Source organism: Cucurbita pepo, chromosome LG10, assembly GCF_002806865.2.
Source record: "Cucurbita pepo subsp. pepo cultivar mu-cu-16 chromosome LG10, ASM280686v2, whole genome shotgun sequence".
Taxonomy (NCBI): domain Eukaryota; kingdom Viridiplantae; phylum Streptophyta; class Magnoliopsida; order Cucurbitales; family Cucurbitaceae; genus Cucurbita; species Cucurbita pepo.
In genome coordinates this window covers 3477808-3499468 of record NC_036647.1, presented here as the reverse complement: position 1 = coordinate 3499468, position 21661 = coordinate 3477808, and the positions used below count along the sequence as shown (strand labels likewise).

Below are 21661 nucleotides of genomic sequence, written 5' to 3'. Positions count from 1 at the left end.
TTTCAAATACAATTCTACAATTATTAGTTGGGAAGGATTATAGCTCATAAGTAAAAGAAAAAAAAATGGTGAAATTACAAATTTAGCCCTTAAATAGTGCTCCCATACATTTGAGTTTTCGACTCCTTTTCTATATACCATCCATTCAATTTTCACACGCATCCAAACCTTTTTCTTTGGATTTTGAGATCTTCGTTCTTGAATCTCTCATTCATTTCGGTGAAGATTTAAGCAGCGATTTTGATTCCAATTGATCAATGGCTCTTCTCGGCTTCGCAGTTACCAACGAGGTACAATCTCAATTCCCAAATTCGATCTTCTTTTCCATTTCTCCGTTTGCTCGACCTTTTTCCGCTCATTCTCAAATTTAGGAGCTTATTTTGACGAGTTTATTAATGTCTTCTGGATAAAGAGGGTGACCAGTTAGTGATTGGATGGAAGAGGTGTTGTATGTTTCACTTTTACCGATCTCCTATGTAGGATGCATTTTCTAGTAACGAGTTTTGTTTGGCTAGGATGAAAATCACTTGAACTCCATTGCAGGAAGCTATGTATTTTAGTGAGCTGAGTTGAGATGCGATTAACCGTTTGAGACTCAAACAGGTTAGGGATAAAAGTTTGAGTGATTCGCTGCAAACAATGTTAGAAGGATATGACGAGAACTCGAATGTGGGGAAGCTATCATATTTGGGATCCTTTATGGAGGTTGATTTGCAGCTGCTTCTATATCCTCTTGGTTCCAATGTTGTTCGTACGGCATGGTAATCTTTGACTTAAAAACTCCTTTAACACTTGGTCTTATTTGTCTTAACGCCTTTCCTAGTAGCTTGTTCAGCTTATTTTCACTTCGTTCTAAGAAATATACTAATGGGAGATGCAATTCTGAAATTTTGACGAGAATATGGTTCTAATTGGACTACTCTTATAATGTTATACCATTATCTACTGGTTTTCATAATGCCGTTTGGCTTGTTTAGTTGCTCTGTAGGGATTGTCTTACCTGTGAATTCCCCTTCAAGGCAATCGAGAAGAAAGATCAAAATAAGCAATAGAAGTGGCTTTTGTATTGGGCAGGTTGGGAAAAAAAATCTTTTCAGTTCTTTAGCTTTCTTGATTTTTAATTTCAAACTATGGATTATCTTGTATATTGTGTGTCATGGAGAAATATGCAAGCTCTTGGAGGTTTTGCAGGGTTGGCCTAGTTTTCTTTGGGGCATGGGAAGATGTAAAGGAACGTACAATTTTGTGAGTTTGTAATCTATAGGATTATTGTGTTGTCCCATTACGTATCGCCGTCAGCCTCACGGTTTTAAAACGCAGTGTGTTTGGGAGAGTTTTTCACACCCTTATAAGAGATGTTTCGTTCTCCTCTCCAACCGATGTGAGATCTCACAATCTGACATATCTAAACTATATTATATAGTATACTGAATCAATTTCATGGAGATTTTTGCTTCTGATTCTACTCATAATTTGTTATGTTATATGGCAATTAACATGTATGTAAACTTAAGCCTCTATATTCTGTCTAATGTATCGGCACTTGGCATTATGGGGTGGCATAAGGATGTTTGTTTAGATACTTAGGTAGCTTTTTTTCTATGGACTCCCTTGTTTTTTCTTAGGTAGCTTTTTTAACCTTGCCAAATAAACTACAAGGCTCTAAATAAGACGAACATTTTTTAGTCAGTCAAACACATATCTGTCTTTCGTCTTCTTTAAACGAAAAATGATGGGCGATAACTATAATTTTTAGAAAGATTGAGCTGTATTTCCGTACTTGTATGCTTGTTGGATTGCCATTAAACCTTGTTATAGTCTAGTCCTTGATATCAATTAGGAGACATATACATGCTGACACTGATCGTTGCTGTATTTTCTTTTTTTATCTGCTGTGAATTTGCAGGTTTCCAGTGTACTATCATCTGGAGTTGCGTTTCTTGTTTGTCCAGCTCCCAGCAACTGATGTAAGTACGGGTGCATTTTCTCCCAGCAACTGATTTAAGTACGGATTTCTCCAGCAACTGATGTATGGATTTCTGCATTTCTAGATCTAATTTTCATAGGAAACAAAAGTCTATTTTATCACAAACCCATGGTTACAAGTAATAAAGGCCAAAAAAGGGGTTAGATCTTGTGAGAGTACCTACGGAGTTTGCAAAAGGATTCACCAATTGGAGTTAATAATTATAAAATATTTGTCAGGGACATCAATATAGAGCCAGAAAGGAGATAAACTGAAAGGAAGAAACGCCTATTCTCCTTCAGAGATCTCCTGCCATTTTTTTTCAGCAAAGAACCAAAATAGACCTTGAACAACACTTAGCGACACTTCAGAGATCTCCTACATTTAAACCAAATGTGTTCTGAACTATAGTCTTCCATATCTATTTGTTGCTTTTCGACACTTATCGTTGCTCATTTTCAGGGTGCAAAGAAATTATACACGTACCAGCTGCGTCCTCTCTTCCTTAGGCATACGATCTTGGGGGCGGTTTCAGATGAAGTGGTAACCCTCCCTCATATAGTCACGTCTTGCCTCCACAGAAATATTAGCTCATCAAAGGGCTTAAGAACCATCCACTTTATAAATATTAGACCTTTTAGAGTCTCCGCTGTTTTATACAAAATAAAGGAGATCCCATATGCTATCTAGTCCCTAACAATACAAGTTTTTTTTTGGAGATTAAACGAACAATATTTAGTGTTTGTTTTTCGATTTTCAACTGCAGGTGAAAACCATTGCTGCACGTCAACCAGAGATTCAGTAATTTAGAACCATGTTTATGAGACTAATGAGATCAGGTGAAAACGTAGCAATATCCTGCTTATTGGTTAATTTGTAATTCCATTTCTTTCAACTCTTTATCTTATCTCAACCTCTGGATCAGTCGAAGGGCTTGGGTTTGCAAGACCATATCAGGCTGGAAAGTGCCAACAAATCGAGGATCAAGTAAGACTAAAAGCTTGGATGCAGAGTCAGATATTGATGATCGACTTATTGCCAACAGTTTCCATTCGCTGGTGTAGTTGCAACAATATCAACCCCCGGTTTCCTGGAAGTTCATATAGGTAGCTGCTTGTAAAAATGAGTTTGCCTCTTAAGATAGTGTCGATCAACAGTCTTAGTCTTCCTTTTTCCAATACCTTTCACACAAAACTGAACTTATGGAAATATTAGAATTTTTTTCACAGATCATCGAGTTCAGTAATTGCAGTAGAAAAGTTATAAGTATTTGTAATCCCCTACAGTATCGATCCTATGCACCATCTGATTCCATGGTGCTGAGTAAAAAAAATTATAATGTTACAGTTGAAACAGGGCCAAGCGTATAGGTCAGAAAAATAGATTCCTATACTCCTACGACAAGATCATAAATCAGAGTTAATATGGTTCCCACTTTCCCAGTCCAGAATCCATAGCTTTTGAATGGTGTAGAGTTGATGTCCTTAGTCCTTACCCTCGTCGTCACGAGATTGGGCAACGGGAGCAGCGATTCCTTTTTCAAAGTTAGCTAATGCTTCTGGTCCACAAAATCGTGTCAATTCTTCCTGTTCCAACAACAAATTTAAAGAGTTTAATTTCAGGACATGACTTCACTAATTCTTTGGAATATTTCGTAGGAAGGAAAAGAATATTTGACCTTGATGGAACTATTTTCTGATGTTAGCTTTTCACATTCCTCGGAGAGCCTCTGCAGCTCATCCCTAAGAGTACGGTTCTCGTTGTTCAAAGTCTGCACTCTCGCCTGTAATTCTTCACACTCCGCCTGCCATTAATAGCATTAAAAACTGGTGATTCTGATGCCCACAAATGGGGAAACTTCTCAGTACTACTAGTCCTAGATATTCCTTCCATAAAGAATTTCACGTTATTCAGTTATATATTATTTTATCTCATAGGCATCATACTGATTCTGTTATGGCATTCATGGAAGATATAAGTAGCTGGAAAACCGTAGAACTAATTTTCCCAGTTCTCACAAGGAATGTTGCGTCAAAATTTCATTACAAAAATTTGCAAAATTCCAGTTTCTTCATACATCTTTAAAATTACAATTTTTTATCTAAAGAATTCGATTCTGTGAATATTAATGAAAGGTCTGAGTCAATAAAATATGCAATTTCTGAAGTACAGAGATTTATTGGTCACAAATAAATAATGTTAAAGTGATATTTGTCAAAAATAGCAGAAAATAAAACGTTGAAGAACACATAACCCAAGTGAAGAAAGTAAAAAATAGCTAAAATATTCTGCTCGATATATATACCACACAATATGGGTATCAAAATTGGCAGCTGAAGTTAACACAGGTGAGAATACATACCTGCTTGCGTAATCTTGACCTCCTGGCAGACTCTCGGTTAGATTGCTTCCTTTTCTGCCTTTTCAACTCACGTTCGTCCTACCAATCAACAAATACACAAAAAATTGAAGATTTCAACGAAATTTACAGCGTTTAGAAGTATCCAGGAGTGAAATACTGGCAAAATTCATGTATGAAATGAGAAATAAACTGTCATGGGTGGGTACGTTTATTGACATATTAGACAAAATTCAACAAAATAAATAAATAATCCATTGCCCCTATAGTTTGACTCGAAAAGAATACCAATCTATGAAGTGAAGTCGGGAGATTATTTCAAGGGGGTAGCTCATACTTGAACCCATTGCTCAGGCATCACACCATCACGACCAACCATCGGTGTTGGACCAATGGCTGAGGAGACGGCATTCGCTCTCACTTTTCCAGCCCCTGAAGCACCCGTGGTGTTATTCCACAAATCCATTCCCATGTTCAGATTAGTTCCAGGAATGGAGGTGATGGGTTTCCCAGTTACTGAAGATTTGGCATTTGGTCCACCCGTGTTGTTTTGTGCATTGGCTCCTGAAAATAGCAGTTCAATTACAACATTGATAGCAGCATATATGAGCAGTATAACTTCAATTAAAGTTAAAAGTCACACCATCAGCCAGCATCTGGTTGAAGCTTCCCTTCTTATTTGCAGACAATTCCTAAAAAGACACGGGAATAATCTCACTAGTACAAGTCTATCGTAATAATTGAACCAGTTCAGATGAATGAAAGATCTTGAAGAAAAAGGCACATACATGTTGGTTAGCGTTCTCGTCACTGCCTTCTGATGACCCCTCAGTACCACTATCAGCACTGCAAATACCAGAAATTTTTAATCAGATCAGGTTGAATTTAAAGAAGAATACTTGTACCAAGCCTCAAATTAAAATACCTTTGAGAAGCACCATCATTTCCAGAACTTGAAGCCACCTTTCCACTATCCCCGGTCCTACCACCACCTGAACCAGTATTTCCTGACGTGCCCTTGGATTTTTTTGAGGCCCTTTCTTTTCCATCCGGGGACTTTCCTTCATATTCTGCATTAATTGGTGCTGAGCCAGGAGTCTACAAATGAAAAGCATGTAAAGAACCAATTTAAAATCCTTCTATTCTGTTCTAGTAATTTATGTGGGAATATGAGAACGAATGACCGAGCAAACAGCATATGATGTTAAGATAAAACCATGAAGAAAAAAGATTCACTGATTTGACAATGAATAGAATCCACTAGCTCATCGTGTAAAATGAAGATTACCACGGTGATATTGGGGTGGGCATAAACTCCCCCAGGAGGATATATAGCTGGATAAGGAACTGGAGTCCCATAAGGTGGCATCAAAGGATGCTGAAAAATATTTACACAAAATTAAGCAAATAGGAACCTTATTGTCATCTGTGAAAAATATCAAACTTCATGCGACTTTGAGTACCTGGCCTCCCCAAATGTAAGGGTGGGGAGTTGGAGAAGCAACAGTAGACGCAAAATAGGGAGGTGGAGTAGCACCAGCACCATAATAAGCCTGCATAAGAGGCTAAACTTTGAGATAGCAGTATTAATCGAGATCTTCAAAACTATTCTAGGTGTTTGATGAATTCAAAAAAGGCAATTAGTATAGACCCAAACGTCCATACTAACCTGCATTGAGCTTGACCAATCAGGATATGAAGGTGCCGGAGCTATGTCCTGTGCGTAATGATCAAAATAATTAAAGATATGAACAACTTGAGAATGAAAATTGGCAGAAGGAAGGAAGGTTCAATCACCTGAGATGAAGAGAGAGGCTTGGAAGTTTTAGAAGGCGTGCCCTCTTCCCCTGTCCCCATTAACCAATGCTGAAAACAAACCACTATAATTCAACAATTTCCGAGTTACAGTCCGGTGTCCTAGATGATTTCTACGACCAACCTGATAATCAGTTACCAACAACAATGAATGAGAGAAATACACTCGGACTGTTACTTTAGGGAAAAAACATAATTTCATTCAACCAGTACGTCGTGCAATAATAAATTCATAGTTGGACTGGTACAGTACCAATCTACAGAGTTAAAGATACAGTAGGATGGCCATCATTCAACACTGCTACCAATTTAGATCATAATATTAGAACTTCGATTCCCAAATAAGGATCTGCTTCCCGGAATTAGTGAGAATTCCAATGGTCTCACTGATTCCAGGGATCCACTAATGAATAACTTTCTCTAATCATAGAAATTAATGACATTTTGTTCTCAGGGATCCAATCTTCCATACCCCAAATCATAGGTTCCGACATAAACGCCGAAAAATTCTGCGATCGAGCATGTTTCTACATGTGAAATTTACTTCCCAAATGGGGAATCTAACATATAATACCTACACCTACTTACAAGAACACAGCTTCCAATCCCAAACCATATATGTAAAATCATTCGAGCAAAGCAATTTTTTCCCCTAAAAACAGAATTGCTTATAAAATTGCTGCAGAGGACTCCATTAATCTTCGAATTAAACATAGACGGCCACATATCGAGGGGCAAATAGAAGACATCAAATAAAGAAGGATTAGTGAGACTAAAAAACTTGGTCTGAGAAACTGGAGTATAAGAAAATAATCCCAAAAAGAAGTTGAATCGAATCCGAAAACCAAAAGACGGCCAAGATATTTCCACATCCCAAAACTTGAGTTTAATTCGACGACAATAGACAGCCGTAAGAGAAAACTTCAAAAAAGAGACTAAAATTAGGACCAAATACGACCAAATGTTCCAATACACTACGTGTCTGTACAGGAAGAAACCAAACATTAGCGAGAGAGAGAGAGAGAGAGAGACCTGCTTTCATGGCGCAAGAAAACTTCAAGAGGAATGATGTGGAAGTCCAGGTGGAAGGCGTGTCTATATGTAGGTTATTGACTGGATGATCAACGGCTGAGAATTGTGGATTCTGGATCTCTCGAAATCCAAATCCGATCTCTGCGGCTCAAAAAAGAAACCACAAACTTTGCGCAGGGAAAAACCTAGTTACTATGTGTGTGAGAGCGAGTGTGATTGTTGTCGGCTGGCGGTGGCGACGGGAAGGATAGAGATGCAGTGTACGGCGGAAGAAAAGAGTGGCGCCACCACTAAAACCGCCTCTGCCGACGAAGAAGACTGCGCGTGGAAATCAGAGAGATGGGGATCCGGTGTAACGGTGTCCCTTTAGGATGACCTGGGTTAAGTTTAATCGACGGCTTCGGGTTAGGGTTTCGCCAATTGACACGTGCGAAAAGATCCTTCCAGCTGTCCACGTTTTACTGGATCAGATTTGTGACGAAGCCAAACTTCGATGACTCATCGTGACAGCTAATGGATAACCTTAAATATTGTACCAATGTTTTTTCTCTACATTAATCTTCATAAAATTAATACAATTCTTAAACATTTTGCTAAAATTATAAATTTAATAATTGAAAAATGTGTTTAAACCATATAAAGCCAAAATTCACCACCCGTAAATATTGTTCTCTTTATTTTCAAAACTTATAGGTTAGGAAGATGTTTCTACATTCTCTCTAACCGTGGTGGCAAATCCACTTTTAAGGTCCAGCATCTTTGCTGGCACTCGTTCTATCTTTCCAGGTAAGATCTCAGAATTCACCCCTGTCCTCCTTAAAACTCGTTTCCCTCGAATAAATTTAACGGTAAATAAAAAACAAAAAGGTTTAGAAAATAGAAAAAGAAAATTAAGCAAGAACATAAAATGCTCAGCTTTTGATTTACTAAACAGATGGACTTTCTGCAATGAGCCACAATTTGCCCACAATCATGACAACCCTCTTTAAAGCCTTCATGAACTTAAACAGCAAAATAAGCAAACCCACAGACCCAGAAAGGCAGAAACTATTTAAAAAGTGACCAAAAAATAAGCATCCTGTTCATCAAAACCTGCTATTTCTTTGCCTATCCTTTATGTACAGTGTGTCTCTTACAAAATTGGATCCGGGTTGGGTACCAACCCATCTCCTACGAACCTGTAGTTGTAAGTGAAAATCAACAAATCTATCCGACCATTTACACCTATTTGCCAAGACATGGAACCCCAACAAAACCTGTCGGTCAATCAGACAAGCAAAAGTTGTAGCAACATTTGAGGCAGAACGAAGAGCTTCTATGTCTTCTAGCCTTGTGCTGTCTCCTGCTCTGAGAAGCCGATGTGTCTGATGCACAATCCACCTCCTTCTCTGTTTTGTCGTCCATGTTGGGAAGTGAAGATTCTTTTAACACAAATGTTTGAAGAAGATTAGAAAGAGAATCTATGACTTGTGTGAATTCTGGACGGCCATTGGGATCCTCAGACCAGCATGACTGCAAGAGAGGGGCAATATCTTCTGGGATGTCCTCAAGACTTGGTCTTATGTTCTGAATCAACAAATGGTTCATCAACTCATAACAGCAACATAGAATTGCAAAACTGAACATACTTTTAATGTTAAAATCAAACCTTGGCTGTGGCATATGCCACCATTACATTATTTCTGCCTTTGAATGGAGTCTTGTTTGTCAGCAATTCCCAAAGAATTATTGAGAAGCTGTACACATCTGCCTTGTGATCATAGCATTTCTTACCTCCAACAGGCAATGGATCAATGCTAAATAGCTGATCAGTAAATAGATACATTAACAGAACATAACACTAGGACATGAACTTTCCTCAAACCATACAAAAAAAAAAAAAAAAGCTTACCTCAGGAGCCATCCAACGGTAAGTACCAGCCTCAGTAGTCATTTCACCAGATATTTCCTCCCTGGCCAACCCAAAGTCGGCTAGCTTAACACGTTGCTTGTCTTCTGTCAGCAGTAGATTGCCTGAGTAAACATGAAGAGTGTTTATGGAAATAGCCTCAGCTTCCTAGTTCAAGTCCCTAAGTTGAAATTTTAATAACTTCAATTTTTTTAAGAAAAGGGCTTCTGGGGACTATGGACAGGAAGATGATAGAGTAATGTAGATGAGAAACAGCACAGTACTTGGTTTTAAGTCGCGATGAATGATGCCATTTGCATGCAAGTATGCCATTACTCGTGACAGATCTAGAGCAAGACTAAGGGAAAATTTCAAATCTGGGGTTTCTGGCCGGATGCTCCACAAGTACTTCTGGAGTGTTCCACCCTTCATAAGCTCGGTGATTATCATCAATGTCGGCTCTATGGAAGCGCCAATGAACTGTTTTAAGTAGAATAAGGTGTCAGCTAACTAATAAGAAATCAGAAAAAGATGAACATTTAAATGTATGTTCACTAAATAGACTTACAATCTTCTTCTCCATTACTAGATTTATAACCCATCATATTTTCCTCTAGTTTGTTCTGTTTTACATACGTGCTTCTGGAAAAGCCTTTGTTTAACTCTAATCTACAAGTTTTCCTTGGTTAGTTTAACTCTAATCTATAAGATAAAATGCTGTGTTTAAGCAAGAAGTATCGAGGATGGTTGGTGGAGAGTCCCACGTCTGCTAATTAAGAGGATAATCATGGGTTTATAAGTAGAGAATACATCTCTATTGGTACGAGACATTTTGGGGAAACAAAAAACAAAGGCATGAGAGTTGAAGCTCAAAGCGGACAATATCATACCACCGTGGAAGTTCGTGATTCCTAACGAAAAGCGTATGCTCAACCTTTTAAAACTTTTAAAACCAATGGAAGTACTCAGATCGACCAAGAAAGAGACTGAGGAGACCTAAATGAACAATCCATAAACACACTAATCTTACACTCTCTAGCCTCTTCCCCAAAAGCAATAGATAATGGCATTCAATTTGCAACATAAAGACTACAAAACAGAGTTAAATTACAAGTTGTTCGATGTCTTGAATCTTTATAACGAAATAATAGTGAGAAACTAGAGTGAATTGTACGAGTTTTTCATAAAAACAATTACCTGAATAACGTTCTCATGATTCACTCTTGATAGCAACATAACCTCCCTCTGAAATCTCTCCTTCTTTTCAGGACTTATAGCTGATGTTCTGCTTGCCTGGATAATCTTCACGGCAACAGGTTGACAATCGTACCTATACAATATCAAAATCCTTATCTAAATTGCATTAGCCATTGCAATGCATTATGAACACAAAACTAGCAACAAAACCACAGTTTTTTGAATAGTCAAGATTTGGCCTATTGCAAGCATAGAACAAACAGATACGACCCATTTCATTTTACAACCAACCGATAAATTCATCTATGGCAGCAAGCAAGCATTAGACGCATATTGTTCTTTACTGCTGACCCAGTAATTTAAAACAATCAAAGATTTCCCCACGCATAAATTACACTAAGATCATGCTAAACCGAGGGTAGAATCATATGGCACAATGTGAGAACTCAAACAGGAAAAAAGAAAAAGAGAGATAAGGAAACGTACAGTCCTTGATAGACAATGGAGCATGAACCTTCCCCAATAACTTCGCCGATCTTCAAACGACGAGGGTCAATGAGCAAACTGGGTTCGATCTTGAAGACGAAGTCTGAACCGAAATCTTCAGAATCATGAACCCCAATGAAGGGACTTAAAGCACTGGAAATTGTCCTGAAGGAATTGGAGTTGGAGTTGGAGTTGGAGCAGGAGTGTTCTTCATCGGAATGGCCCGACATTGTTGGAGATCCTTCTACTTTCACTCCTCCCTCACTCAGTCTATTCCATTGGAGACGAAGCGTATCAGAAATCGGGAAACGAAAACATGAAACACGAAAAGAAGAGATTAAAAACCCAAAAACAAATAATCAGGCTTTAATCGAGTGAATGTCGTTGATTTGGAAAGAATTTAAAAAGTTGAGGACAGGGAGGAGGCAAAGCCAAAAGAGAGGGAAAAAACGAAACCCAAAAATCAGTGACGTACATTCTGGTGAAACCAATAAATTTTTTGGTATTAATCAAATGATTAAATTCTTGTTGCTTTTCTTTGATTATGATTACCCTGCATCAGTTGAATCGTTCTAACGCTGCCGCGTGTTATCAGATTAAAGCCTGCTTCATGATTGGTCGACTCACGTGGTGCCAAAAATTAAGAGATGTAGCAGATTGTGGCTCTGGTTTTACGGAAATATTCGGGAAATTTTTGGACGTTTTTTGGGGAACCCCCCCCCCTCCCCGTACGGTGGGGCCCATGTAATCGGAGAATTGGAGACACGACTTGTCGTTCGTTTCAGGATGCACCAAAATCATTTTAGTCATCGTAAAATATAAACGTGACAATAAATATTTGCTTATTTTTGGCATTTATAATTGTGGGACGTACTTTTATCTCATATATTTTAGGCCCAATAGCGAGGCCCATCAACAGTACGCTGATCGGGCTCAAAATCCATGGTAGGCCCAATATCCAGTTCAATTTTTTATAATAATTTATTCAAATCTAATTAATTTTATTATTAACGTTAAATTAAATGTATAATATGTTTTAATCCTACATTTCTGTGAATTTCGAATTTAAGGCCTAATTGGTCAGATCTCAAAAACACTCTATTGAAAATTTAAAATTTAATAATTAATTTTTAAAAGTAAATATATCACAAATAAATGATTAATCAGATAAGGATTATGACCTTAAAATAAAATTTTATTTAGTATATTCTGTCTTTTTCCATTAGATGGTGTGTGATTGAGTATATCCACAAAGAAACACTAATTAATTAGTGGACATAATAAATAGATTAATTAATAATTAGTGTACATATAATTAAGATACCACTCCACTGGTTGATTATAATTGTTCTCTTGCATGGAATAGAATACATCTTCATATTCTTCCATTAATATCTCTCCCCAACACGCCGCCGCTTGCACGTCATCCATCGTCACCGACCACCGACGGTTTCTCTCGCTTACTTCCACCAGTTTCTGTATCTCATTCTTGGCTTCCGCTAATTGCTCTTTCAGTTTCTCTATCTGAATTCATACAAAAAATCTAATTATTTCCTAATAAAAAAAAAAAAACATTTTGTTGTTTTATTACCATATTTTGTTAATTTCTTACTAGATAAGCAAATTAAAAGGCAGTAATAGATCAGGTCAAACCAAATACTACTCTTCCACTTTGAGTATAAGCTCTCATGGTTTTGTTTTAGGCTTCCCAGAATTATTTGATTATAAACTCATGATCATTCCCTGTATTAGCGGATATGAGATTTTCATCATCCAACAGTTTTTCTCCAACAAGGTATGTCTCCCCTTACTCGAGACTTTACTCCTTTTTCTTTTGGAGTTTTAGTCATTTTTTATTATACCTTCGAGTAGGCTCGACTTCTTTTCTTGGAGTCCTTTGTTCGACATTTGAGGATTTACCAATTTAGTAGTACGACTAAATTTAGGACATGACTCTGATACCGATACCATGTTAAGAATGAGAAATAGAATTGAGATCAAAAGTGTGTATTCTTATTGATATTCATCAGAATTGATATGTTAAGAAAAATATAAATATTGAGAATAAAATAAAATATACTAATGACTAAATCATAGAAGAAAGAATGGTAAGATATAATAGATAAGATATATTCCATAACTAATATATCACCCGTAATAGGAAAGTATGAGAGAAAAAGTTGGAACTATAACAACTAACCTCAGATTGAAGATGGGTTTTCTGGAGAACAGCAGAATCGTGAGCTGTTTTGAGAATGGAATATTGGTGTTCCAGTTTCTGGTTCTTCCACCGTGCACGGCGGTTCTGAAACCAGATGGCGACTTGGCTTGGATCGAGGCCTAATTCTGAAGCCAACCGATTTTTCCTCTCCGTTTCCAATTTGTGCTCGTTTCCAAAGTTGATTTCCAAAAGCTTCACTTGCTCTGAACTCAGCTTCCTCTTCTTCAACCCGGCAGCGGCCTCGGCCACCTCCTTCGCTCTGCTCCTCCTCCGCCGTCGCTTCGTCGGCTTGTTTCCCTCTGCCATACCTGAAAAACAATGGAAATCAAATAGAATTAATAATCACGTAGAAGATAAAACTGAACGCTAATGGGTTTGAGTTATTAAAATTAAAGAACCTTGTTGGGGTAGCATTTGGGTGTAAATTTCAGGATTGTAGATGTGGGAGATGAGTGTAGAATTGTCGTCGTCGGGTCGGAGATTGACGGCGGCCATTGTCACCGGCGGTCAATTTTGAGCAGTGGGAGAAGAGTTGGGGGTTGGTTTAATCAGGGATTGGTTTGCAACTTATTTATAGACGAATAAATAGGATTTATTTTTCTTTATTCGCAGAACTGCCTCTTTATTTTTATGTAATCACAGTTGTGCCCGGTTTTATCTTTATGAGGGTGTGGGCATGCAATTAATTAATTTTGAGTTGGAAATGGAATCTATTTTTTCGAGTATTGATATTAAAATTTACTTTAAAAAATTAATAATTAAAGAAGCGAGGTACATCATGACACGTGATTCACTATGTTTAATGGACTTTCAATTTTAAAAAGTTTATAATAAATATTTAAAATTTTACGAATCTATTGTATTTCTACAAAATTCAATTATATCTCATATATTTTGTAATATTATATATATATATACATACATATATATATATATATGTAACATATATATATATATATAAACATATTAAAACATTAAATATATTTAAATTTATAGATTGAAATGACACAAAAATGAACATCAATTCAAACATCCAATTCCAACCAAATAAAAAAAAAATGAAAGTATAGAAGAAAAAAAGGGGAATTAATTGGAAAGTTAAAAATAAATTATTACATTCTAATATTACACAATGCATACTTACGTAAATAGTATTTGAACATGTACATATTAAAAGTTTGTGGATAAATATGATGACGTAGGAAGGGGTGCCGACACAGACTTTCCCGAACCAGAGGAATGGCAAAAATATTTTTATAAATGGGAAAATTTAAAACAAAAACAAAGCAAATTAAAACCTACCACCTCACGGTTTTTTTTATTATTATTCATTTTTTATGGTGTTGATATTGTTGGATGAAAATTCGACGTGGACAAATTTAGAGAATAATTATGAGTTTATAATCAATTAATACTATCTTCATTGGGATGACGGCTTTGGGAAAGCCCAAAGCAAAGGCATGACAGTTTACACTCAAACACATACTCTCCACAATAGTATGATATTGTACACTTTATCTAACAAACGCCTGAATCGATTCTATGTTGGGACTCGTGTTGGTTTGTGGGAATAGTTTTCAATCTTAGAAGTGAATAATGCACGTAATGTGATCATGTGATGTCGCATCATGTACTAAATCTTGGGCATGGATCATTACAGATAATCCCGTAGAAAGTTTGCACCTAATTAGATTTTTTCCATCCTCATGCCAAAGTTTAGAACTTTAATGTTTGATTGGACCCTTAAGAAGAGTTAGAGCACAGAGTTAGAAAAGGTGTCTTCTTCTCCCTCGTCTGGTCGTGTTTAATGTATAGAAGCATGGTAGGATAAGTCCAAGAAGCATTGAAGCAGGGGGTTAGAGAAGGGCGACCCCCACACGGAAAAGGAGAAGAAGATGGGTTTAGTTTGAAGATAGGCCAAGAGTAACAGGGGCAGGAAGTCAAAGATAGAAACAAGCCCCCCTCCCGAAGCATGCATGTAATCTTTGTTAAGAATTTTCAGTACTAAATTATAATTTATCATATCTAGATATTTGACTTACATTAGGACTTACTACACCCACAGATCCCCTTTTAAAGATCACCCATTGAGGTTATACCCATTAATTAGTTAACAAGAATTATGAGCCAGATTGCAGCGAGTAAAGACCCGTTTTGGGGCTTTTCTTTACTTGTTTCGTTAAGTTTTATCTTCGAGGAATTTCGTATCGTAAAAACGTATCTCTTTTTCTTTTGGTTTTGGTTGAATTCAGTGAATTGTATGTGGACATTGCATTCAACAAAACGGGCATAAAAAAATGGGGTTTTATATTTACGTACTTATTTGACTCATTTTCCATGTCGGTTTCATCCCAACTACTTTCAAAAGTTAAAAGAAAAAGAGAGCCTAAGAAATGAAAGGGGAAAGCTTTGTTGGTGTTTTTCCTTCCTTTTCTACTGGCATGCACAGGTGGAGTGGACTAGATTGAATGAATGAGACGGTGAATTAAAAAAATAACCACTTATAGTAAAAGAATCATTTAAAAATTGTGTAAGATCCTGTCATGTGCTAAATGGAAAAAGTATTGGATAATTTTACCACTTTCTAATTGGAACACTTGAGGCGTGCTTGGATTTAGGGATAACTCTTCTCCCTTTTACCTTCTTAAGCAAACCATATCGGATTTAAGGTGGATTTGCCAAAGAACCATCCTTTTTGTGGTTTTATTTACCCACATACCCACATTCCCACATCGGCTTTTCCTTCCCTTTTTGGGGTAAATAAAATAAACAAAGTAATAAGCCTAAGCATAGCTCCTGTTCTTGGAATTTGCGCATATTAAGATTTGGATAAAGCGGTGGAATGAGTAGAGCGTTTATTAAATTTAATGCGTTTGCTTAACCTAGGGTTTTTATTTATTTACTAAATTTTAAAATAATAATAATAATGGAGAAATACAGAGAGGCAGCAAAAAGAGATGCACATAGCGTGGGAGATGTGATTCCTTTGTCTGATTATTTATTTAATTATATTTAATATAATGTTTAAGCGTTTAATTAACGAAAGATGGTCTCGAACTAATGGGTTTCATGTTTATCCCAACACATCCAACCCATGTTTCCCCATCTTCCAACTTCCCCTTCATATCTTATTTAATCATGCTTTTCTTTTATAATTTGGAATTAATCACAGTTATTATATTACTCTAATCTCTTAATTAAACTTTTATTTTCTTTGCTTATCATATCAGCTCTATTCTTTTAATTAAACTTTCAATTTCTTTTTATCTAATAGATACTTAAAATTATAATTAACCTAATATATTTGTTGAATGAATGGAGAGAGGTTGTTGAAGGCTGCCGACAGGGGACCCCCCACGCTTGGAGGGCCGGTATTATGGTTTGTACCCTACTTGGGGTGTTGTTGGATGTGACTATTACATACCCGTTGGTTTTTTTATACATTAAAAATTATTTTTTTGTGGATTGGTTCCACTCCATCGTTCTCAATAATTAAATAAAATTGAATCTTCAATTTTACTCTAAACTTTAAAAACGTGCCTGTCAGAATGTCAGAAGAAGTTGCAGTTTCGTGTTAATTAGAAGTAAAAGAAAATTATGAGTTTAAAAATGCGTAGAAAATGATAATAAAATTTTAATTTGAAGTTTTATAGATATTTAAATTTAAAAGCAATATCACTAAATATCGAGACAAACAAACTCCAAGGCCTAAGGCACCGTGAGACAATGATAAAAGTAGCCTATCAGTCCAAGCAAAGAGAATCTCCTAAGCATATAATTGGTTATTTTTAAAAGTCTATTAAATTATGAGTTTATCTCTAAAATTACACATTTATATCTATTTAATTTACGAAAATTAAAAAGTATTTAATGAATTTTTAAAATTTCAGTATTTTCTAAAATTGAGAGATATATTAAAAAAAAAATTATAATGGTAAAAAAAAATAAATAAATAATTGTAATTATATATATATTGGTTGGTGAAGTAAATAAAATAATGGTGCGGGAAACGTGGAGCATCGAGGAGCGAGAATGTAAAATGTTAACGTGGTCGATTTTGATTGGTAGAGAGAGTGATTAGATTAAATTAAATAAATTAAATTAAATTAAACTAAATTAATTAGGGTTTGAGGCATGCACATGCTCTCTTCAGCTGCTCTTTTGTTTCTTTTCTTTTTTAATTGGCCGCTGAATCTTCCAGATGTGCTTACGTGGCCCTCTTATTTTCAATTCCCAACTTGGTCTCATTTCTTCCACCAGAAGAATCAACGCTTATTTTTTATACTTTTTAAAATAAAATATATTAATTAAATTACTTTATTAAAAATATTAAAAAATCGTAATTAATTAATTAATTAACGAAGTGTGGGTTTCTCCTCTTTATAAAAATCGTAGCTTTGATTTGGATAGGCCCATTGGGCCTATCTTTGCGCAGAGCCCAGTCCGTTGGTCTTGGGCCATTTCCTGACGGCCCAATCAAGAATTCTGATATAAAAAAAAACATGGGACCTTCTTCGAAGCTTCTTGAGACGGCCCAGCCAACTGAAGCATGTGCAATTTTACTAACTAATAATAATTGAATTAAATTAATCCTTTTTGTTGTTGTTGTTTTTTTTTTTTTTTTTAAATTTAAATAAAAATTGTTTAAAAAAGAACGAGAAGAGAACATCTTCTAGAAGAAAGGAAAAAGGAAAAAAGAAAGTGAAATTACTAAAAACACCATAATGGTCCCATAGCTGGCAACAGGCCCAACAAAAAAACCGAAGCCCCGAAGTGTCAGCCATGATTTCGGACCATTTTTCATCTCTACCTGCCATCTGTTCTCCCTTATCATAATTTCTCTCCTTTTTTTTATTTATTTATTTCTCAAATTACCAATTATTATTGAATTTTAATAATTTGTAAAGTTTAAGTAATTAAGTTAATTGATTTAACTGTAGTGTGTTAGGACTGACAAAAGGATATTATTAAGAAAAAAAAAAAACAATTTTTTTTAGTCCTATTTTGTTTTCTTTAATTTATTAATTTATTAAATTTATAGTTTTAGGTGACGTAAATCATCCAATTTGTAAGCACCCAAGTCAAAAGAAGAAATTTGGATCCAAAGCCTCCAAACCAGTCCTACTTGGAGGCTTTCGGAAATTTGGATTCCACCGGTGGGACCTGGAGGTTGAAATTCACCCTCTTTACGGGTTCGACCTCATCCTGTTTTGTTTTTCGATTCTCAAAAAGCCATCGGAAATTTGGAATCATACCCTCCGTCTTCAATTCCGCCATTGGAGTTTTTATTTTCTCGCTTACCCTACCATTTCGTTTGACCATCGTTGCAGAATCTTGTATTCTTCATGGGTAAGGGAGGGGGTTGTGTCCCGAGCAAGAAGAAGGTGCCTTCGTCTATTGCTGCCGAGGCCACAGATGATGCAAGGGCTCATGATGGCGAAAGAAGTGCCCCGATCCCTATTGAAGAAGATCAACCACCGATTGGTTCATCCGGCAATGCAACTTCTGAGGTCTCCGTCTCGGTATCGCATCCAGTTGAGAAATTGAAGATATTCATAGTGTTTTACTCCATGTACGGTCATGTCGAAAGCTTGGCGAAGAGGATGAAGAAGGGGGTTGATGGGGTGGATGGGTTTGAGGGGATTTTGTATCGGGTGCCGGAGACCTTGCCGGCGGAGGTTCTGAACCAGATGAAAGCGCCGCCCAAGGACCCGTCCATTCCGGAGATTTCAGCCGCTGAATTGGTGGCTGCGGATGGCATTTTGTTTGGTTTTCCTACCAGGTTTGGGTGTATGGCAGCGCAAATGAAGGCGTTCTTTGATTCGACGGGGCAGCTCTGGAAGGAGCAGAAGCTTGCAGGGAAGCCTGGCGGGTTCTTTGTTAGCACAGGGACTCAAGGGGGCGGCCAAGAAACAACTGCGTAAGCCAATTCTATCCCCAACCCATTGTTCTCTTGCCTCTGTAGCAATTAGATACTTGTCAATTTGATATGGCCTAGGGGTATATGAATGATTTATTCACATGGTTCCACATATAACATAATGCTCAGTTGAAAATCAAACTCCAGCTGGTTTGCTTAATTCGGACTCTTCAGGCACTAATCTTGACTTAATCTTTAGGTAAACAATGGAAATGCCCTTGATTGTTGTTCCACTCATTGCAATTCATTCTGTTTTTGACTCCCAAAGGAATTCTGAATGCCTCAGGTTTAGTCACTTGACTTATAGATAAATTGCAGGCAGCTATGCTTCAATAAACCATTTCTTTATCCATGAGGCTTGCTTTGAAAAATCCTGGAATGTCATTTAAATTCATAACTTGGTTCATATGGATTTCCTTCTACTACGGTTCTTGTTCAATTTGAAGTCTGTTAGCACTTAGTGGAGGATTTTATTGTATAGGTTTTGAGTTGCTATATACAAATTGAAGCCCTTCTTGTATTACTCAAAGAAATGATGAATTGGTTCAATTTACAATGGTTTGATCCTAAAAAGCTCCCTGGAATTGCACTTATTGTTGCAGGTGGACTGCAATTACCCAGTTAGCACACCATGGAATGCTGTTTGTTCCCATAGGCTACACTTTTGGTGCTGGAATGTTCAAGATAGACACAATACGAGGGGGGTCTCCTTATGGTGCAGGAGTTTTTGCTGGTGATGGCTCAAGACAGCCAAGCGAAACAGAGTTGGCGCTTGCAGAGCATCAGGGCAAATACATGGCTGCCACAGTCAAGAAGCTTTTCCAGGCTTGATAAAATGTCTTGTTTTTCTGTTCAAAAAAATGAATTCATTCAGATTTCAGCACTCGATCCTCATTTATGATTGTTTCTTCCCTTTCCTGTCTCCAATCAAAGTATAGTGTTCTTGTGTTTGTATGGGCATTTTTTCTACGTTACATGATTGTGCAAAACATACAATGCCCTGTGCGGGATTGTTTTTCTATCGTCTTTCTGTACATGGTTTATGATTCATGGATATGGTGTTTGTTAAATAATATTGTGAATGTGGAAATTTTCTTATTAAACCTTCTTTGTATTGATTATTCGACACGAGAATATCTAATTTTTAGGGGGTTCGGGTTGCTAGAACGGTTCACGCCCTCACGGTTTGGGGTTTCGAATTTGTCCTTCTGTAGGACAGTCATAATCTGGTAATCTTCATCCATCCATCCCTTTTTCTTGCAGTGGCTCATCCAAGCATCAACTGAAGCAGCTTCAACTTCCTCTTATTGTCTATCTGCTCCACACTGGAGGTTGGTGCTTTTTCTTCTTTATTTCCTTTGTCCTCTACCTCTATCAGTATATATATGCTGCTTGGAACAGATCTGGTTGCAGCAAACTTTGAGAAACCATCCATTTTCTCTCTTCTGTTTCCCTTTTGGGTGTGGTTTTGTTGGATTGTTCTTGTAACCCTTCGAGATTTGATGAAACCTTGTTATAGAGCGTAAGATCCACATCGGTTGGAGAGGGGAACGAAATATTTCTTATAAGGGTGGGAAAACCTCTATTCAGTAGACACATTTTAAAAGCTAATGTCAATATGTAACGGGCCAAAGCGGACAATATTTGACAGCGATGAGCTTGGACGGCAAAAATGATGTAAGAAGAATAAGAAGTCATTATTAGAAAAGTTATAACATGACTAAATTGTATAATGTTCTACTCAGGGATGCTATTTCAAGACCTGATGGCATGTTGACGAGTGGGACATGAACAACGTCCAGCTGAGCACGACAAGAACATCCAAATGTATCAAGAGGAAGAGGGCACCACCATGGAACATGTGCCAAAAGCAATGTGTTTGGCTACTGAACAGCTAGCAAACAATGCTGCATGGAAGCCGCCAAAAGGCGTGTGCTGCCGGCCACGATCGGGACGACGATGTCTCTAGAACCATAACAAAGGCTTGGACTCTGGCCGTTGTCTCAATCCAAATCGGTCCATGCCCCAAGTTGATTGGCGGACTGACTTATCACCTTTCCACATCCGACTGGGGCACATTGTCGGCCCCCATTCGCTTCCCTCCTGACAACTTCAAGCACTATTTGACTCTCTTTTTAAAGTCCTTTTATCTTTCCCTCGCGGTACTTGTCTGCTATCGGTCTCTCGTCCATATTTAGCCTTGGACAGAATTTACCACGTTGGCGGGTCGGGAAGAAGCATACCGCCAGCAGTGCGTGTTGGAAGAGGCGTCCCTGGTTTGATAAGTAGCCGACGGGTGGGGGCGTTGGCGAGGCAAGATGTTGGTCAGAATGCTGTCTACTTCAAACAATCAAGAGTTATGACAGAAACCATACACACGACAAATTACTAGAATACCCTTGACGTATTTCTAAAATGCACGGCTAACTAATGTGTCAATATATTTTTTTAATCAACATAATAATAACTAATAATATATTTTATTTGTATATGATATTTAATAGTTATATAATTAAATTATTAATAATTTCTAATTAAAATCAAATCGAATGTTTCAATTTTATAAAAAAAATTAATTAATGAAGAAGTGGAAGCCACAAAGTAAGGAAGAATCATGTGCTGGATTGGATTTAAGACAGGAATTGATTTCATTCTCGTTCTTTTCTTCTTTCCAATAACAAAATTTATAAATAAAATTTAATCGCTTTTAATTTTATTTTGAAATTACTTAAAATTTAAAAAAGAAAAGAGGACCAAAATTGCATTTTTATTATTTT

The 21661-nt window shown here is 36.9% G+C and overlaps 5 protein-coding genes across 19 annotated transcripts; 2 read left to right on the top strand and 3 right to left on the bottom strand.

Moving 5' to 3' along the window:
* Positions 1 to 110: 110 nt before the first annotated feature.
* On the top strand, positions 111 to 3242 carry LOC111803691 (HVA22-like protein k). Of its 12 annotated transcripts, none has more exons than XR_002816417.1 (7): positions 111 to 290; positions 604 to 761; positions 978 to 1074; positions 1907 to 1967; positions 2429 to 2509; positions 2733 to 3072; positions 3124 to 3242. XR_002816417.1 is itself a non-coding variant. In XM_023688217.1 (6 exons), exons 1-5 carry the CDS (start codon positions 258 to 260, stop codon positions 2769 to 2771), a joined length of 372 nt encoding a protein of 123 aa, XP_023543985.1. In that variant the 5' UTR covers positions 111 to 257; the 3' UTR covers positions 2772 to 2805; positions 2892 to 3242. The 12 variants fall into 12 exon arrangements, 3 of the variants coding, with proteins under 3 accessions (XP_023543985.1, XP_023543984.1, XP_023543983.1); XR_002816414.1 differs by adding an exon at positions 1192 to 1245 and having other exon boundaries at positions 2733 to 3194; XR_002816416.1 differs by having other exon boundaries at positions 2206 to 2509; positions 2733 to 3242.
* Positions 3167 to 7540, bottom strand: LOC111803690 (G-box-binding factor 1-like). 4 transcript variants are annotated; one of them, XM_023688209.1, is made up of 12 exons: positions 7173 to 7540; positions 6123 to 6264; positions 5995 to 6042; positions 5789 to 5878; positions 5614 to 5703; positions 5251 to 5423; positions 5114 to 5171; positions 4969 to 5017; positions 4663 to 4889; positions 4329 to 4406; positions 3645 to 3770; positions 3167 to 3552 (listed from the first exon to the last, which is right to left on the bottom strand). In XM_023688209.1, the coding sequence occupies exons 2-12, from the start codon at positions 6180 to 6182 to the stop codon at positions 3451 to 3453; spliced, it is 1101 nt and encodes a 366-aa protein (XP_023543977.1). In that variant the 5' UTR covers positions 6183 to 6264; positions 7173 to 7540; the 3' UTR covers positions 3167 to 3450. The 4 variants fall into 4 exon arrangements, with proteins under 4 accessions (XP_023543977.1, XP_023543980.1, XP_023543978.1 ...); XM_023688212.1 differs by having other exon boundaries at positions 6123 to 6191; XM_023688210.1 differs by lacking the exon at positions 7173 to 7540 and adding an exon at positions 6613 to 7128.
* A 713-nt stretch (positions 7541 to 8253) lies between these two features.
* LOC111804200 (serine/threonine-protein kinase STY17-like) lies at positions 8254 to 11205 on the bottom strand. Its single transcript, XM_023688922.1, has 6 exons — positions 10744 to 11205; positions 10258 to 10390; positions 9345 to 9540; positions 9064 to 9185; positions 8821 to 8976; positions 8254 to 8738 (listed from the first exon to the last, which is right to left on the bottom strand). Exons 1-6 carry the CDS (start codon positions 10971 to 10973, stop codon positions 8436 to 8438), a joined length of 1140 nt encoding a protein of 379 aa, XP_023544690.1. The 5' UTR covers positions 10974 to 11205; the 3' UTR covers positions 8254 to 8435.
* Positions 11206 to 11957: 752 nt separating this feature from the next.
* Positions 11958 to 13524, bottom strand: LOC111804327 (homeobox-leucine zipper protein ATHB-40-like). Its single transcript, XM_023689087.1, has 3 exons — positions 13363 to 13524; positions 12944 to 13272; positions 11958 to 12267 (listed from the first exon to the last, which is right to left on the bottom strand). Exons 1-3 carry the CDS (start codon positions 13457 to 13459, stop codon positions 12037 to 12039), a joined length of 657 nt encoding a protein of 218 aa, XP_023544855.1. The 5' UTR covers positions 13460 to 13524; the 3' UTR covers positions 11958 to 12036.
* Positions 13525 to 18079: 4555 nt separating this feature from the next.
* Positions 18080 to 19987, top strand: LOC111804435 (probable NAD(P)H dehydrogenase (quinone) FQR1-like 2). The gene is made up of 2 exons (XM_023689241.1): positions 18080 to 18884; positions 19487 to 19987. Exons 1-2 carry the CDS (start codon positions 18310 to 18312, stop codon positions 19713 to 19715), a joined length of 804 nt encoding a protein of 267 aa, XP_023545009.1. The 5' UTR covers positions 18080 to 18309; the 3' UTR covers positions 19716 to 19987.
* The last annotated feature ends 1674 nt before the right edge of the window (positions 19988 to 21661 follow it).

What these genes read in the sequence shown, in the direction of transcription:
- LOC111803691 (XM_023688215.1), top strand. Translation starts at nt 258, where the DNA reads ATGGCTCTTCTCGGCTTCGCAGTTACCAACGAG. An exon ending in GCTTCGCAGTTACCAACGAG is followed by an intron (nt 291 to 603) that starts GTACAATCTCAA and finishes AGACTCAAACAG; the next exon opens with GTTAGGGATAAAAGTTTGAG. An exon ending in AATGTTGTTCGTACGGCATG is followed by an intron (nt 762 to 977) that starts GTAATCTTTGAC and finishes TGGCTTGTTTAG; the next exon opens with TTGCTCTGTAGGGATTGTCT.
- LOC111803690 (XM_023688209.1), bottom strand. Translation starts at nt 6,182, where the DNA reads ATGGGGACAGGGGAAGAGGGCACGCCTTCTAAAACTTCCAAGCCTCTC. An exon ending in ACGAGAACGCTAACCAACAT is followed by an intron (nt 5,018 to 5,113) that starts GTATGTGCCTTT and finishes GTGTCTTTTTAG; the next exon opens with GAATTGTCTGCAAATAAGAA. An exon ending in CAGAAAATAGTTCCATCAAG is followed by an intron (nt 3,553 to 3,644) that starts GTCAAATATTCT and finishes TTGTTGGAACAG; the next exon opens with GAAGAATTGACACGATTTTG.
- LOC111804200 (XM_023688922.1), bottom strand. Translation starts at nt 10,973, where the DNA reads ATGTCGGGCCATTCCGATGAAGAACACTCCTGCTCCAACTCCAACTCC. An exon ending in ATCATGAGAACGTTATTCAG is followed by an intron (nt 9,541 to 10,257) that starts GTAATTGTTTTT and finishes TACTTAAAACAG; the next exon opens with TTCATTGGCGCTTCCATAGA. An exon ending in TGGCATATGCCACAGCCAAG is followed by an intron (nt 8,739 to 8,820) that starts GTTTGATTTTAA and finishes TTGTTGATTCAG; the next exon opens with AACATAAGACCAAGTCTTGA.
- LOC111804327 (XM_023689087.1), bottom strand. Translation starts at nt 13,459, where the DNA reads ATGGCCGCCGTCAATCTCCGACCCGACGACGACAATTCTACACTCATC. An exon ending in CCAAATGCTACCCCAACAAG is followed by an intron (nt 13,273 to 13,362) that starts GTTCTTTAATTT and finishes ATTGTTTTTCAG; the next exon opens with GTATGGCAGAGGGAAACAAG. An exon ending in AAACCCATCTTCAATCTGAG is followed by an intron (nt 12,268 to 12,943) that starts GTTAGTTGTTAT and finishes GTATGAATTCAG; the next exon opens with ATAGAGAAACTGAAAGAGCA.
- LOC111804435 (XM_023689241.1), top strand. Translation starts at nt 18,310, where the DNA reads ATGGGTAAGGGAGGGGGTTGTGTCCCGAGCAAGAAGAAGGTGCCTTCG. An exon ending in GGCGGCCAAGAAACAACTGC is followed by an intron (nt 18,885 to 19,486) that starts GTAAGCCAATTC and finishes TTATTGTTGCAG; the next exon opens with GTGGACTGCAATTACCCAGT.